The following is an 18,093-nucleotide window of genomic DNA, read 5'->3' as shown; positions in this document are numbered from 1 at the left end:
TTACCTTGCCAAATTATGACAAACCATTCCTACTTTATGTGGGAAATCCATGTTCTGGATTTGCAACTGCTGTTCTTATGCAGGACGCTTGTGCAGGGAGAAAACACCAACCTGTTGCTTACTATAGCACCAAACTAGACAGTGTAGCACAGGGATATCCGCCCTGCTTCCAAGGGTTGGCAGCAGTTCAATTTGCATATGACAAAGCATCTGCTCTTACAATGGGCTACCCGGTGCACATTCTGGCACCTCACAAGATAGTTGAATTAATTAACCAAGGGAGGTTTGTCATGACCCCTGCCAGATTAATTGCTGCTTCTTTGTTGTTGACCTATCCAGATGTTACCATTAAGAAATGGGATACCTTAAACATTGCTGAATTTGTTCCAGTACAAGGAGAACCTCATGATTGCATTGCTGATTCACTAACTTTTGTAAAACTGCATTCTGACTTGCAGTCCGATCCACTACAGGCTCCAGACCATGTGTTTTTTGTTGATGGCTCTTGTTTCAAAGATCATATAGGTCTTCATGCAGGATTTGGGATTGTGGAATATGTCGGAGGACAATTTCAAACATTACTTTCGCAAAAATGCAATCAGCCATGTTCAGCACAATTAGCTGAACTTAAAGCCCTTACTGAAGCATGCAGATTAGGGGACAAGAAAAGTGTTACTGTTTTTACTGACTCGGCTTATGCACATGGTGTCTGTCATTTCTTTGGAGCTATATGGAAGCAGAGAGGGTTCAAAAGGAGTGATGCTTCGCCCATCCAACACTGTGATCAGATTGTGCAATTAATCATGGCAATGATGCTGCCTAAACGACTTGCAATTGTAAAATGCCAAGCCCATAAAAAGGGCAATGACTATGTGACCAAAGGTAACGACTATGCAGATTCTGTGGCTCGTCAGGCTGCCAACTCTTCTGTGGCAGTGCTGGCACCATTGGTCATTATTGAAACAAATACTACAGAGAAAGACCTAATTGTGATGCAGGATAGGGCTGAAATAACAGAAAAAATGCTGTGGGAACAAAGAGGCGCACAAAGGACACCTCAAGGATTGTGGCGTAATTTAGAGGGATTATTAGTGGCTCCAGCCTCACTTTTACAGATGTTTATTCGAGATGCGCATGGTTCTGACCATTGCGCAAGGGGGGAGGTGCTGAATAAGATCTCAAAGTATGGATTCTGGTCTCCTTATTTACAGCCAGCTGTTGATAAATACCTGTCAGACTGTGAAATTTGTGCAAGAAACAATGTCAAAAAAGGAATCACTGCCCCTATAGGGCACATTCCAGTACCAGAAGGACCTTTCAAACACCTATTGATGGACTATGCAGATATGAATATTGCAATTTCTGGAAAAAGGTACCTATTAGTGATCATTGACAGATTCAGCAGGTGGATAGAAGCAATCCCTTCACCAGATCAAGGTGCTAAAACAGTGATTAAATTCTTGACAAGAGAAGTCATACCAAAGTTTGGCATCCCGTCAATGATCAGTTCAGATAATGGATCGGCCTTCATTGAGAAAACAATTAAAAAGGTATTGCAAATGCTGGGGATAAAACAAAGACTTGGCTGTGTATACCACTCCCAATCACAGGGAATGGTGGAAAGAGCAAATAGGATCCTAAAAAATAAAATAGCTAAAGTCTGCGCAGACACTGGTCTTAATTGGGTAAATGCTTTTCCAGTTGCTTTGATGATGTACCGTTCGCAAACTAACAGAGTGACGCATCTAACACCGCATGAAATGCTTACTGGTCGACCAATGCCTACACCTGTTTGGAGGGAACCCCATAAGGGTCCCTCTTTAGAGCAGCTTGAGCTTGAAATGCAGCGCTATATCAGGCAACTAACCACTATCCATAAAGTTATATATTCACAGGAAAAGAAAAGGCAGCCTGCTCCAGAAGAACCTGTACATCCAATCAGACCTGGGGACCAGGTTTACCTGAGGGTTTACCGAAGGAGATGGAACCAAGCCAGACGAGAGGGCCCATATGAGGTGACGCAAGCCACAGCCACAGCCGTCCAAGTAAAAGGCAGCACAACCTGGTACCACCTAAATCAATGCACTCAAGTCCCAAGGGTACCTCATGGATCACAAGGAGATGACGACTCTGCTTCTGACGGAGGAGGAACCAGATCCCGAGACACACCCTATGTCATATCAAAGGAACCTTCAGGCAATGCACAAAGAGGGAGGCCAAGCCCAGGAAACCAGCCAGACAATCGAGATGTCAGTCTTCAGCATGCGGCGAATCCAAGATGTACCAGTCATAATAGTCTGTCCAATCCCAAGGGAGACACAGACAACAACGACGGTGATGAAAGAACAGATAGTGAGTTCCCTGATCCAGATGACATCAACTCAACGGTTGAAGATCTGTTTGCTGAGAAAGTGCTCCCCTCTGTAATATCACAAGACCAAACTGGATTTCTTAGGGGCCGACACTTATCTTCAAATCTTCGACGCCTGTTTAATGTAATATACTCACCAACTAAACTAAACACCCCAGAAATATTATTATCATTGGATGCAGAAAAAGCATTCGACATGATTGAATGGAAATATCTTTTTACTACATTGGAGAAGTTTGGGTTTGGCCCGAACATTTGTGCATGGATTAAATTACTGTATACTAACCAGAAGCTTCAGTTTGCATCAACAACATTTGCTCAGACTACTTTAAACTAGAACGTGGCACTAGACAAGGATGCCCCTTGTCACCACTGCTGTTTGCGATTGCCATTGAACCACTGGCAATACATTGTCGAAATACTGACCAGATAAAGGGGATTATCAGAGAAGGACTGGAACAGAAAATCTCCTTATATGCAGATGACATGGTACTGTATATATCGGACCCAGAAAATTCTGTGCCTGCAGTCTTAGCAGCACTCACAGAATTTCAAAAGATCTCTGGTCTCAGAATTAATCTGAATAAAAGTGTACTCTTTCCAGTGAATTCTCAAGCATATAATATTAGATTAGACACCCTACCTTTTATCATTGCAGAAAGTTTAAATACCTCAGGGTAAACATCACAAGTAAACATAAAGCTCTTTATCAACAAAATTTCGCAGTCTGCATGGAAAAAATTAAACAAGACTTGCATAGATGGTCAACCCTTCATCTCACACTAGCTGGAAGAATTAACACTGTTAAGATGAATATTCTTCCTAAGCTCCTTTTTCTATTTCAAAACATCCCAATATACATTAATAAATCATTCTTTAAGCAATTAGATTCAACAATAACCTCATTTATTTGGAATTCAAAACATCCACGCATCAAAAGAGTGACCCTACAAAGACAAAAGGCAGAAGGTGGCATGGCTCTACCTAACTTCCAGTTTTATTACTGGGCAGCAAATATACAGGCGATAAGAACCTGGACACAAATAGAAGAACATACACAGGCTTGGACCGCAATAGAAGTAAAATCCTGCAGTACTTCTTTGTATTCCTTGCTCTGTGCTCCAATAAACACACGTTATCGGCAATACACTAATAACCTAATTGTGCTCCACTCACTTAGAATCTGGAACCAATGTAGAAAGCATTTTAAGACGGAGAAGCTTCTATCTGTGGCACCTCTGCAAGAGAACCACCTCTTTCAACCTTCACAAACATATGCAGTTTTTAATATCTGGAAAAATTTGGAATTAACTTGCTTAGAGATCTTTATATAGACAACGTCTTTGCATCCTATGAACAATTACATTCCAAATTTAACATTCCAGCTACACATTTCTTTCACTATCTTCAAATCAGGAACTTTGTTAAACAGAACCTTCCAGATTTTCCTCATCTTGCACCCTCAACCATGCTTGAAAAATTATTGCTCAATTTCAAGGAGTTAGACTCCATCTCTACAATATATAAAATCCTTTTACAATCCCTCCCTTTCAAAGATCCAAGAGGACACTGGGAAAACGATCTCTCAATTAATATATCAGAAAAGGAGTGGAAAGTAGCAATGCAGAGAATTCACTCAAGCTTCATATGTGCAAAACATACTATTATACAACTCAAAATTATATATCGAGCACATCTGTCTCGACTAAAACTCTCCAAAATGTTTCCAGGACATGATCCAACCTGCGAACGTTGCAACCAAGTCCCAGCCTCAACAGGTCACATGTTCTGGGCCTGTACCAAATTAACATTATTCTGGACAAAAATTTTTAATTACCTGTCAGACAGCCTTGGACTCACAATCCCTCCTAACCCTTTAACAGCTGTGTTTGGGGTTCTTCTAGAGGGGATTAAAGTGGAGAAAGACAAACAAATTGTGATTGCATTCACTACACTGTTGGCATGCAGACTCATTCTGATAAACTGGAAGAATCCAAACTCTCCTCTTTTAAGTCAGTGGGAAACCGATGTGTTATATTATTTGAAATTGGAAAAAATCAAATACTCAGTTAGAGGATCTGTACAAACTTTTTTCAAAACATGGCAGGATCTAATCAGTAATATGTTAAAATAAGTTAATAAAGCACAGAGAATTTTTTTAAATTAGGTATGTTTACAAGCCTTAAATTTAACGTTATTTGGCTTGCTCTCTCTCTCAGGGGTGGGGATCGATCTGTTCTTAACTCAATTTTTCTTTTTGTAAAATCTTGATTGCTTTGTATGGATTGTAATAAAATTAATAAAAATATTTAAAAAAAAAAAAGAAGATCCGTTTGCTGCTGACAATTCTGGTCCTGCTGATCAAAGACCAAACAAGCCCAGGGGAAGGACAATTTAACCCCCTCTCAACAATTGAATATTCAGATATTGCCTGGACCCCATAATAATACTGACTTTCATGGAGAGAAAGAGACATAAGTATTTGGGGCAAATGATACACATTTAAGGAGGACTAACAGAAGTATTAAGATTAAACGGAACAGCAAAAATGACAGTGAAAATACAGAATTATGGGAAGAAGCCCAAAGCAATGACTGGTACCAATGGGTAATTTACACAGCCAGAGAACTAGCGAAGAAGGAGTGTTTGTTTTGTGCTAAAGCTAAGCCCGCCATAATTATAGTGCCATTTCCGTATACCTCTGAATCATGTAGGCAGTACATTACAAGGAGGAATGAATATTGTCCTTTTTGGTGTATATTATTACAGGGATCATCACAATTCACCAAAGAAGGACTCAAAATGTTAAATTGTAGACATTCAGGAATCTGGCCCACCACAAAACAAAAGCCTCCTAGGTACACTAAGATAACTGCCCAAAAGTATGAATGCTATTCACGAAAAGGGACAGTGCCAGTAGGGAGGTTTGGAGGTAACTGTTCTAAAACATGGAATTTAGAACACTCATCTATAGTAATGAAGGCAGTAGACTTACAGGATAGGCCCTTAGCAGACAGATGGTGGTTATGTGACCCTAAACTTGGACTCCTTGACACCTTGCCAGCAAATTGGTCAGGGATATGTACTATGGTAATGGCAGTACAGGAAGTGGATATAGGATTTGCCAGAAAAAGGAAGAATTAAAAGAGCATATACACCTGATCCTAGAGTGTATTTAGATGCAATTGGGCAGCCAAGGGGGATTCCTGAACAATACAAGGCACGGAATGAAGTTAGAGCAGGATTTGAGTCAATTTTCATTTGGATAACGCAGAATAAGAATCTAGAGTGGATTAACTATTTGTACTATAATCAGCAGAGGTTCATTAATTACACTGATAATGCACTAACAGCCCTTGGTGAGCAGGTAGATGCTACAAGTCGGATGACTTGGCAGAATAGACAAGCTTTAGACTGGCCCTTGGCAGAAAAGGGAGGGGTATGTCAGATGTTTGGGGATGAATGTTGCACGTTCATTCCAAATAACACAGCCCCTGGAGGATCTTTTACACAAGCAATGAATAAACTTAAAAATCTTAGAACAGAAGTTTATGAAAATGCTGGTCAAGATAAGAATTTCTGGGATATTTTTGGGCTAGGGTCTTGGAAATCTTTGCTCATTAAAACAGGGATAATTTTACTGGCTGTGTTAATATTGCTTTGCTGTATTTTGCCCATTGCCAGATCTTTCATTACCAAGATTGCCATCAAACAAATGAACTTACAGATTTGTGAACCACTGCCTTCCCCGAGGTCAGACATCACTTTTGTTCTGGATGACATATTGCAAAATGAAGCTCAGAAGAAACTCCTTGGGTGATGTGCTAGCAACCGCTCCCCAGGGAGAGGACCCTCTACGGTGCGCAAAGTACCTGGGTTGAAGAAGAAGTGGCATTTCACAGACAAATATATCTTTACAACCAAAGAACAAAAGCGCTTATTATGGAAAATTGTTTTATTACTATTATTATTTTCTGCTTTATAATCACACTATTTTGTAACTTCCATGGATTATATGATATTCCTATGATGTTTAAATTTATCTGCACTTGTTTGACTGTTAGGGTAGGGCCAGGAAGTCTTTTACTCCTCTTAGTTGATTGATGGGGGGGATGTTTGGCTCCTGTGCCACCAGAGGAGGGGTATGGGTGTTGAAGGTTGAGAAGAACTGTGAAAGGTCCGTATCGGGCTCCGAAGAAGAATTGAACCAACATCCCCTACCTTTCTTTTGGAATCAGGTTAGATGTTGAGGTTTGATTAAACCTCAAAAGGGAGGAATGTAGAAGGAAAAATTTTTATTAGCATAAGAGAATAGCAAAATTAACATATAGAGCCATAAAAAGTAATTAAAAGCTTCTAAAACATTAGATTAAGCATAAATTAGAATATTAAAGCAAATACGATAGGTCTAGCAAATATTTAACTAAAATCAGTTATATTGCATTATTTTATAGGCTTACATTAAAATTTCCAAAGTAAAGAAAAGAACAGGTAATTGATACACCGAGACCAGTTTTGGACAGGATAAAAGTTTGAGAACACCTGTGATTCAAGGCTAGGAAACGATAACATAGAGAAGAGGCCTCTGAAACCAGCTGGGTTGCTGAATCAGCAGAAAGGCTTTTGCTATAAGCAGGGTCACGCTGACCTAATGCATGAAGAGAAAATCTTAGTAAATGCAGGCATTAGCAAACATATTATAAGAATATATTAGCAATTAACTTTAGTGTAGAAATTAAGACAAATCAAGCATGCCAAGCAATGATCAAATGAAAGCACATACTATACTTCTTTTTAATTAAAGCTTAAGCTTCAGGTTACTATTGTAAGAAGTTTGGAAGGCTTAAGAGAGTAAATGATGGGAGGAAACCCATATATGGAATTGAGGCTTTGGCCAGTTAGAGAAGATGGGAACAGCATAGAAAAATAGAAATTCCATGAGGAGGCCAGTGAAAAGTAAGGAGATGATAAGGGTTCCCATGGAAACTCAAGATTCGGCCGGCCAGGAGTAAAAGGAGAGTCAAAAAAGATGGGCAAGAGAGCTCATTCAAGCAAGGTCAGAAAAGATCGGAAATTACATCATAAAAGCCCAAAGATGGAAAGAGGAAGCCATCCACCCAGTCTTAGACCAATCAAAATAAGCCAAACAGACACCAAGAGGAACAATGGACAGTGAAACCAGGTGCAGAATGAGCTAATTGAATGAGCCAAAATGATAAGAAATTGTTACAAAAACTTCAATGGCTGTAATGATCGGGGGTCAGCTCAATTTGGCCGTATTGGGTTGAGTCCTTGTTATTTTTTGTGTTGATTTATTGCAATAAAGCCTTAAAACTCTGTCTGTCTATCTCGAGTCCTAATACCCTTAATTTTTAGGTAAAAAGCCTTCTGATGATGAATTTTTCGCCACGACAAGATGAACTGTGAGTCCTTCAAACCCTTAGCCGCCCGGGTTGGTAGTATGTTCCCATGCCCTTCCAGTCGCCTCCTACTGCCTAAGTACTCAGTCCCTCAAGCAGATTTGGCTCACCAAGGACATCTGAAGTACTTCACAGCTCCTACAATTAGCAGAAAAGAAAAATTTAATCAGCAGATGCAGTTCTTATGCTAGGATCCCATCAGATATACTGCAAAATTTGCCATTGTCATTTCAATAATGATTCCATAAGCATTCTGAATCCTTGGCTAGTTGACTCTAGTAATTCCTGTGTTCTGTTATTTCTGCAGCTCTTGTCTTTATTTCTTCAAATGCCAAAGATGCTGTATGCAAGATGGAAGCTGGATTACCTAAATCTTAAACACCTATTCCAAGTTCAAGTGGCGTGTCAATTCTAAATTACTGTCTGCCACATTACTGTGTTTCACCTAAACAATCGTAACTATTTACTCCACTCCTGGACCCCTAAAAACGAGTCCATCTATCTAAGCTACAATTTTATACAAACAATAGAAATGGTTTTATAATGTCTTTGCATCTGATAACTAAATACCGAGTCCTAGGAAGGAGCATGTTTTCTCAAACGAGGCCTTCATCTCAACTATCAAATAAACCAAAGTAATTTCCCCTGCTCAATTTATTCAATCAGTAGAGAGATCCGTCTGCCACCAATTCTGGCCAGAATAAATTTGGACATCCTGTATGGGGCATCAAGTGTCTTTCCGTCCAACAGATCACCACTGGAAGCTGCACCCAACAGGCGGACACCTTCTCCTGTTCCCTCCTTGAGCACTAAAGTTTTTGGCTTAAACCACTACTTGGTGTTCATGTGAAATGCCTCCTTCAATTTCTTATTGTCCTTCTCTAATGTGATCACTTTCCATTCAAAAACTAAAAATGAACTTTGACCTACTGCATTGTACATTATATTACATTTCCATAGTGTCATATGAATTCTCTATGATAAACTTTGCAGTTCTGAACTTTAATATCTTATACAATGTAGGATACCAGTTTGTCAAAAGGCCCAAAAACTTCTCTAAACTTAGTTGTTCTATTTTGTTCTAAATTTTGTTCAAGCTTTCTTTATTTTATTGTTTTTTTTTTTTTTTTTGTAGCACACATTATTGGACCAATTTACTCACTAAATAATTACATTAACAAAACTGCAAATCTAACATTCTAGTTTAGAATTCAAAGCTGAAATGTATCCAATTCTTTAATGTCCAATTCCTTATGTTATATTCCTGGTTTTATGGTTCCCTCTGAGACATGCACTTCCCCCAGTTCCTAACTATGGTAGCCATAAAAGGCACACCAGGTGTGAGGTGGTTTGTGGTGTGGCAGTTAGCTCAGCTGTAGCTAGAGTGGGACCAGCTTGGTGGAATCACAGAACTCAATGCCATTGCCACCCCTTCAAATGTAGCAAATGTTAAAGTGCACCCTGAGCACAAATCTTTGGAGGACCACCAGATGTTGGAGCATCACTTCCACAGTCACAGATACTGTTGTGCAGCTCCCTGCAGTGCAGCTTCTTGCCTCTAAGTGACTAAGATTATAGTCTTTAGGGCATCCAGCACTCCATTTATTCCCCTCTTTGTACTCACTTAGCACATTACAAGCCTCTTTACTGCTTTTCCACCACTGGTCTTCCACTCATGCCCCTTTACACCATCCAACACCCACAAAGCACAGAATATATCTATGACCCCCAACTAATGGGCCTCAAAAAGGTGGAGGAAAATAGCCTGTTTCAAAGTTACCATTAAAACACAAGACACTATATTGACATTTAACCCACCCCAGAATCAACATCGCTTTAAGTCACCTAGTTGAACATAGTGGGCTATACACATCAATATACAGGCTACAAAAATTAAAACAAATGCTAAATAAGGCATAACCTATCTCTCTAGGCCTTTTGGACAAAGTGATTCCCTCATAGTCTTTTTGATTGTCTTGATCATTGTTCTCCCTTTGGGCCCTATGAAATCCCTACGAATGTGTCCTAACCTATCCTGTCTTGCCCTTAGAAACCAGCTTCCCTCTGCATGCAGTACATCCCATGTTATGTGCTTATGGAAAAGAACACTTAGCTTTTATCTCTCAGTGTCCAGTTGTCTTGTCCTCACTCCAGTGCTTGACAATGGTGGTGATGATGATGCAGTCCCACGGCCTCTTTCAGCAGGATTCTGATGCTTGCTTCAGGTCCTAGTATAAAAACTTTGTCGCACACAAATTCAGTCCAAAATAAACAGTTCATTCCGGTTTGAATAAAGTCTGTAGAAATGGATGCAAGAAAGTATTTTCTGGCTTTCAGTCAAATCAAGTCTTATGTCATTTTTTCTAGCAGCCACGGTTTCTCATTTTCTGGATGTTGTTCTTCCTAGACTATTAGTCCAGACCTTGTTATCAGGTGTAATTATTAATAGTGCTGCAATTTGCCATACTTTGTCCACAACCAGAGTAAATGAAATAATATTCATTTCTAATTGAGAGAGAGAGAGAGAGAGTGCTCACATATTTTATTAAAATGTCTGCCTTCTGTCCCTGCCCCATAATAACTCCTAGAGCTCTTTACCTACCAGACAGACTTAACAAATATGTGACTCCTGTCTCTCTTCCTGCTTTGATGCTCATGTAACAAAGACCCTAAAAACTACCCAGCTGTTAGTGTGAATCACAACAGGCCTTTCAGTATGTCCTCCTTACTATCAAAGCAACAGCTTTCAACTCAGCTCACTAGCTACATTTTCCCTACATGCTGAGTGCCAGAAACTGGATGGTAAGTCACTGCCTTCCATTTTCTTATTCCCCAATATGAATGTGCTGCTTGTAACACCAATAAGAATTTCAATCCAACTAACTGCTAAAATGTCCATTCCAATCCATTCACTTTTAATTCAAACACATTCAAAAGCTTTCATATACACACACTTGCTTTGCTTTCATCTCCTGTATTTCTTTCTTTAATTCACTTAGTTTTCAGTCACATTATTTAACTCATGCCCTGCAGTCTACAATGGCTATACAAATCCACCAGTTTTTTCATATTCAATGTCTAAATCAAATTCTCTCTTAGCACTGGTTACTTTTACCAAAAGTTATGGATTAAATATTGGCATAACATATTTTTAAATACTGGACACAGAGAATGCAGTTCAGTAGAGAATAATGGAAGAAAACACACTTTTTCCTTTCTTTCACTTACAGTTTGGCATTGGCTGTTTTTATACTGGCACATGCCATTTTATACCAATTGTTGCATTTGACCATCACTAAACAAATGCACACCATATTGTCACTTATACTTTCCTTCATTACCACATACAAGTAACCCTCACATTATAGCAGCTTTCCTTGTACTCTGCCTCTCCAATAGACAGTAAATGTTGTTTTCTCAGCAGCACCAATCAACATGGGCTTTGAAAGGAGTGTTACCAATAACCAGCTTCATTTCTACTGCTGTTGTTGGATGTTTCACTGCCCTATAGCCTGTAACAGCTGTTCACCTTTAAAATTATAAGGATCAATACTACTTCAGTGTTAAATGTAAATCAAAATTAAAAACGTGCTTTTTCTTTAAAACAACGGTCAGTTTGTGCAGGTCTACACTATCACTCCGCTTATCTCAGTTGCAGGGGACCATCTTTAAAACGCTGGCCTCAGGGGTTTTCTTTCCACCCCTCTCTGAGACCTGAAAACTGCTCCTCCCCCGCTGTTGTCTGCTGCTTCAAGCCGCTCGCCTCACTACCATAAAACACCTCTGCCTGTTTCTCCTGCACAACAACCAGCATACTTGAGTGACTGCCTCCTGTCTCAGCTGCAATCTGCTCTGCTATAAACTGCTCTTCGGTGTGCAGCGTAGCACCTGCGTGTCCTTGCCTTTCAAACAAAAGCGGCTCTCTTCTCAGCAAGCAGATATGAGAGTGCAGCGATCTGCAACAAACTAAGTTCCCCTACATTTATCTCCTGTTTCTCAGGGTCAAAAGACCCCGAAATCAAAGCACACACTTTAACACTGAGCGTTCGTTGCTTAATCTGTATGCCATTTTCTTTATACATTGCTACGTGTACTGCTAGCTGCTCGCGAGTTTTTAGCCAGGTATTTATCTCTCTTGCCTCCTTATCTAACTTCTTTATAATCATTAACCATACACAACCTGTCTGACCAGCAAACAAGTGTGTGTTTTCTATTTTAGATGCCTTTGCCTTCACTTTATGCAGAGGCGGCTTCATGATAACTCCTTTAAACCCAGCTCGCTGCGGCAAAATGTATTATCGTGGTATTTCCCTCTACTTGCCCTTTACCTGTTTCCTCAAGAGTGTGTTCTCGTCAAGTTCGTTATCAGGTTGGTCTACTGTTGCACTTTAAGATGAACACACACACACATAGATAAACACACACACAGACCCTATCCACAACAGTGCTCCATGAATGACACACACATGCTGATCAACACTTAGCACTTTAAACCACACAAGTGCTATAGGAATAACAGCCTGTCATTCAGCACTTCAGCAGACTTACTTATTTTCGGTACGAACAACAATACAAAGTTTTAGTGATATCTCAGACCTAAATATTACTTTTGGTCTACAAGAATACATTTAAACATACAAAGACTCAGCATTTTTGACTATATGCCATTTATCAGCCAAGAAAACCTTCTTTATCATATTTGTCCCTTTTATTGAGTATAGCGCTCTCACTCTCAGCCTTATAAACCTTGCAGCACAGAAATAATGGCAAAAATCCTGCTGTCACCAGGCCTTCTGTGAAAAGACAATGGGAAAAGCACGGGAAAATATAAGAATTTCAGCGAATACCAAGTGGAGGCAAAGGAAAAACATACAATTTGTTCAAATAAACCGTGGGATAATCAACAAAATGAAGTTGATCGAGTGACATAGCGTGTTGGAGAAACTTGAAAGCTCACATTCACAAAATCGCACAGTGTCGGAAATAAAAAAGAAGTCACATATCAAAGTTGCCGTGAAAAGAAGAGTTGTAAGCCCACTGTCTGAGTGTCATATGAAAGTTTATTAGGGTACAGAGAAAAAAGGCACACGGTGAGGAAAAAGCACGAAATGTCAACTTCAATCTCGACATTTCCACTTTAATCACGTAGTTTATTTTGTCATTTAGTAGAACATTATAAACTTCATCTTAAAATCGTTTAATTAACCAGTTTCTCAAATCACTTTCGCCAAGTAACCGATCGCCATACAATCAGCTCTGTAATAGACGTTAAGCCATCTGTAAGCTTAGCGCCGATTCTTCAAAACGTTTAAAGAACATTGAAATATCTTCGTAGTACATGTTTAATTATTCTATCCTTCACGACACTCCCAGTGAAGAATATAGATTATTTAAATGAAGTTAAAGTTTTATCTGTATAATTTAACAAACATATTTTGCTGCATTTCACCTTAAAAATGATATCGTCATCATATATAAATACGCGCTTTATAAAGTGGCTCAGGTTGTGAGATATTATAACTGTAGTGCAAGTTTACAGTGGGGTGATTGTACTTATAAGTACAAACAGTTCTACAAGGAGCACTTGATTGAGTGCGTTTAAAGTTCTTGGGATTAAACTGTTTCTGAACCGCGAGGTCTGTACAGGAAAGGCTTTAAAACGTTTGCAGTGGCTGAGACAGCGTGTCCTTAAAGCTGTCTACTGATAATTCTCTTTCCGATCAGCTGCTGCTGTGATTCACACTCAGATACAGTGATATAAATACTCTGAGTCGTGCAGTGAGAGTAATATGGAAAAGATGATCCGCTGTGGCAACTCCTAACGGGAGGAGCCCAGGTGCTCAAAGAAATCTAACTTATTATTTCAATCACTCTAGACATTAAGACAAAGCATTGAAAGTTAAAAGCAGCATGGTATTTATTACAAGAATAATAATAATACCACAAGAACAAAGAATACTAGAAAATAGGTACTGATAGGAAAGTCTGAATATATAGTCTTTAGAAAAAGCTTACAAAAAAGTTACAGATGACAAGGATGAATGTCCCAAGGAGGCATTTGATTTAGCAATCGATGTTCATGATGCCTTTCTGATGACCAGGGCAGTCTTCGTCCATTCCTCTTCTTCTTCTCCTCTTCTCTTCTCTTCTCCCTTTGCTTCTCTCTATCTTGCTTTTTAAACCAAGGCATACTTATTATGAAATGTCATGCCTTGGTTTCACAACACATGCACCTGATTGGCTGGCTGTCAAAATCATTGATGAATTAATTCACTGTCCGTTTTCCCACACAACAAAACCTTTGATGTACTCTGAGGTATCAGTAGTTCTTCCTGTCCCAGGCTGTAAACCAAATTGTTGTTCCAGATGTCCATCCATAAAGTAATCAATAGCCTGAGGTATCAGCTCAGCATCCTTTCCCAGGCTATTTACCAAATTAGCACTAAGCTATGAACAAAAGTAAGGTGTAAGGGAAGAAAACCTGCTTTAATGTGTCTTAATTAATCTGTTGTCTTGTCTTGAACAAAATATAATGGAAACCAAAATGTACAGATTTTATACACCATAACAATGACATAAATGGCAAAATGGGCTCAAACAATTGTGGCAGAATGACATCACCTTGAGAGCGATTAAAATACACAAGTAATGTAAAAATGATTAGCAAGAAATGTATTGAAATTAACACAAGAAATTTGACAAGTGATTGGCAGCAGGTTGTTGTTTTGTGTAATAAAGATGTTCTTTTTAGTTCAGTGGGGCCTTTTTCTTGTATTTTATGATTAAATGACACGAGGATGACTCTCCCTGTCATTTTCATCTTTGCTATATTTTGAATTTGTGCCCCAATGTATCCATTTTCTTTTTGTACAGTTTCTGACTCATTTGGTGTACCTTAAAGCATCTCATCGTCTCTTGTTGACTTGCGTTTGTGTCTTTTATTTCAGCTGATGACTGCCTTACTGCCATCACTGGGGACATTCCCCGCTCTTTGAACGCTGAAGAGTCCTTTTGAATGGACAACATCTGAAGGTCTTGTCGTTCATACATGTATCAATGGAGAGGAGCGTCTGGAAAATCAGGATCCCCAGTTCAAAGGCAGAACACAGCTCTTCATATCTGAACTGCCACAAGGTGACTTCTCCCCGAGGCCGTGTGATGTGTCAGCCAGTTTGTATGTCGTTACAGCAGAGCCGAGGGGCACAGCTGACGTCTGTCTGAGAGCTGTCTTCAGATTGCAGGTAAGGAAGCTGACCATGTAGATACTGTACATCCTGTGGCCAGCAAGCTTGGTGATGTGTCCCATTCAGTTTTATACTTCTGTATTACAGCTCAATAAATGAGAATATCATCGACAAGTTCATTTATTTCAGTAATTCAATTTGAAAAGTGAAACTCGTGTATGATATAGATTCATGACACGCAGAGTGATAGATTTCAAGTGCATTTTGCTGATGAGGGCTTATAGCTAACGATAACCCAAACTTCAGTATCGCAGGAAATTAGAAAATTGTGTGAAGGTTCAATGTTGTAGACTCCTGGTATCTCAGCTATTTAACCCAAAACACCTGCAATGGTGTCCTGAGCCGTTAAATGGTCTCTCAGTCTGCTTCAATAGGCCTCACAATCCGACTGCTGACTCAACAGTTGTCCAGAAGACCGTCATTGAGACCTCCACAAGGAGGCTAAGCCAATAAAGGTCATTGCTAAAGAAGCTGGCTGTTCACAGAGTTCTGTATCCAAGCATATTAATGGACAGTTGAGTGGAAGGAAAGAATGTGACAGCAGAAAAAGGTGCACAAGCAACAGGGCTAACCGCAGCCTTGAGAGAATTGTGAAGAATTTGGAGGAGATTCACAGACGAGCTGAAGGCTGCGATCAAAGCATCCTGGGCGTCCATAACACCTGGGCAGTGCCACAGGCTGTTCGCCTCCATGCCACACTGCGTTGATGCAGTAATTCATGCAGAAGGAGCCCCAGCCGAGTTTTGAGTGCATACATGGACATACTTTTCAATAGGCCAGTATTTCTGCATTAAAAAGCATTATAATTGGTCTTATGTCATATTCTATTTTTCTGAGATACTGAGTTTTGAGTTTTCATTACCTGTAAGCCCTAATCAGCAAAATGTAAAGAAATAAACGCTTGAAATATATCACTGTGTGTGTAATGAATCTATAGAATATATAAGTTTCACTTTTTGAATTGAATTACTGAAGTAAATGAACTTTTCGATGATATTCTCATTTATTGAGATGCACCTTTTTGTATTTTCCTGACTGTGTGTGTTGTTAATCTATTTTCCAGTTCCACCCTGGCTCCTGTAGGTGTTTAACACTGGCATTGGTAGATCTCCTTATATAGCAACGCCATTTTGGCCAAGATCTTAATAAAGTATAAGAATGTGGGGATGATTTGATATTTTAGTTATGACTGCAGAGTTCTCCCTTCTAGTCGCATTGCTGTGTTCTGACTGAATTGCGATAAAAAGCTACAAGGACAGGAGGGTGACACAAGCAGATTTCAAGGCTCCATCCATTGCTGCCCGATACTCCTACTGAGACTCTTATTCCTGCTTTTGTCAGCTCGTGACTTCACTGTTACAATGCAGCATTGTATGGTATCCCTACTGGGAGTCTAAGCAGATTACAATATGTATAAAATTCAGCTGCAGGACTGGTTACACACTTTAAACCCTGAGAGCACGTTATTCCTCCATTTATTAAAGTGCTTTGGCTCCCTTCCGTATTCAATATAAACTTCTCCTTTTAGTGTTTATGACTCTTGGTGGTCTGGCCCCACCATACTACTTCTTTAATTTCTCCCTATGCTCCATCACGTTCACTTCATTCTTCTGATTCTCTGCTATTAGCCATTCCGTTTTGCAGACTGCGCTCTGTGGGCGACAGGCCTTTTAGTGTCCCTGGGCCTTTGGAGCCCCGTGCGTGTCATGTACCTCATGTTCTGTTTCTCAATCTTGACTTAAAACTTTTTCTCTTTTAATATTGTTTTTGTTGTTCTTGTGAATTTCCCTTATTTATTGAATGTTTGATTTTATGTGTATTGCTGTACAGTGGCTTTGGGTGACTTTAAAAGTAAATGTCATTATGCTTATTATTGTTAAGTGTAGTGGATGGATTGCTCATCCTTATTCTTTCTCCCCTCCATGCCTGTCACAAAGAGTCCTCCTCTGTGCTAAATGAGCAGGTGATCTGCAACTGACCATCATGGACCTTTACAGACATTGCGGTCCAGCAGTACACATGATGCTTATATCAGGTCCAGCTGAGTCAGGTGGCTACTAGCAGACAGTGGGTGAGTACCTGCTAGCTCCAGTGCTGAGTCCCCAAACTGTGGCTGAGCGGAGGTCCCACACCGCCCACCAAAGCATGTGCCGTGCTGTAGAGCGGACTCTGGGTATGTGAAAGATGTGATTCTGATGTCTGCACAAGTCCTCATGGGCTTTCACGAGCCTTGGGAACAACATTTGGATGTTAGTGGCCACCTCCTCTACAAGCTGTTTTAACTAACTACAACCCCAAATCAGAAAAAGTTGGGACAGTGTGGAAAATGTAAATAAAAAAAGAAAAAAGCAAGTTATAAATTCTCCTCAAATTTTATTTCATTGCAGACAGTATGAACACAAAATAATTCATGTTTTTTTTGTCAACATCATTTGATTTGTAAATAAATATCCATTCTTGCCATTCAGGCTTGCAACACATTTCAAAAAAAGTTGGGACAGTACAGCATTTACCACTTTGTACAGTTCCCCTGTCTTTTAACAACACTTAAAAGACGTTTAGGCATTGAAGAAATCAAGTGACTAAGTGGTGCAGGTGTTAGTTTGTCCCATTCTTCCTGCAAACAACGTTTTAGGTGCGCAACAGTACAGGGTCTTCGTTGACGCATTTTTCGTTTCAAAATGCGCCAAACATTCCTATAGGAGACAAATCAGGGCTGCAGGCAGGCCAGTCAAGCATCCGCACCCTCTTCTTACGCAGCCATGTCTTTGTTATGCGCGCAGTATGTGGTTTGGCATTGTCTTGCTGAAATAAGCATGGGCATCCCTGGAAAAGACGTCGTCTTGAAAGCAGCATTTGTTCCTCCAAAACTGAGATATACTTCTAAGCATTGATGGTGCCATCGCAGAAGTGCAAGTTACCATTGCCGAAGGCACGGACACAACCCCATACCATGACAGACCCTGGCTTTTGGACTTGTATCTGGTAACAGTCTGGATGGTCCTTTTCCTCTTTGGTCCGCAGCATACGGTGTTCATTTCTTCCAAAAAAGATGTGA

The 18,093-nt window shown here is 39.8% G+C and overlaps 1 protein-coding gene across 1 annotated transcript; it reads left to right on the top strand.

Annotated features, from left to right (window-relative positions):
- The first annotated feature begins 1,370 nt into the window (after window positions 1-1,370).
- On the top strand, window positions 1,371-5,478 carry LOC120522074. Its single transcript, XM_039743261.1, has 2 exons — window positions 1,371-2,396; window positions 4,701-5,478. The coding sequence occupies exons 1-2, from the start codon at window positions 1,500-1,502 to the stop codon at window positions 4,767-4,769; spliced, it is 966 nt and encodes a 321-aa protein (XP_039599195.1). The 5' UTR covers window positions 1,371-1,499; the 3' UTR covers window positions 4,770-5,478.
- Window positions 5,479-18,093: the final 12,615 nt, after the last annotated feature.

Source organism: Polypterus senegalus, unplaced genomic scaffold, assembly GCF_016835505.1.
Source record: "Polypterus senegalus isolate Bchr_013 unplaced genomic scaffold, ASM1683550v1 scaffold_3746, whole genome shotgun sequence".
In the NCBI taxonomy this organism is placed as follows: Eukaryota; Metazoa; Chordata; class Cladistia; order Polypteriformes; family Polypteridae; genus Polypterus; species Polypterus senegalus.
The sequence above is the reverse complement of the archived record's forward strand: the minus strand, read 5'-3'. Positions and strand labels throughout refer to the sequence as shown.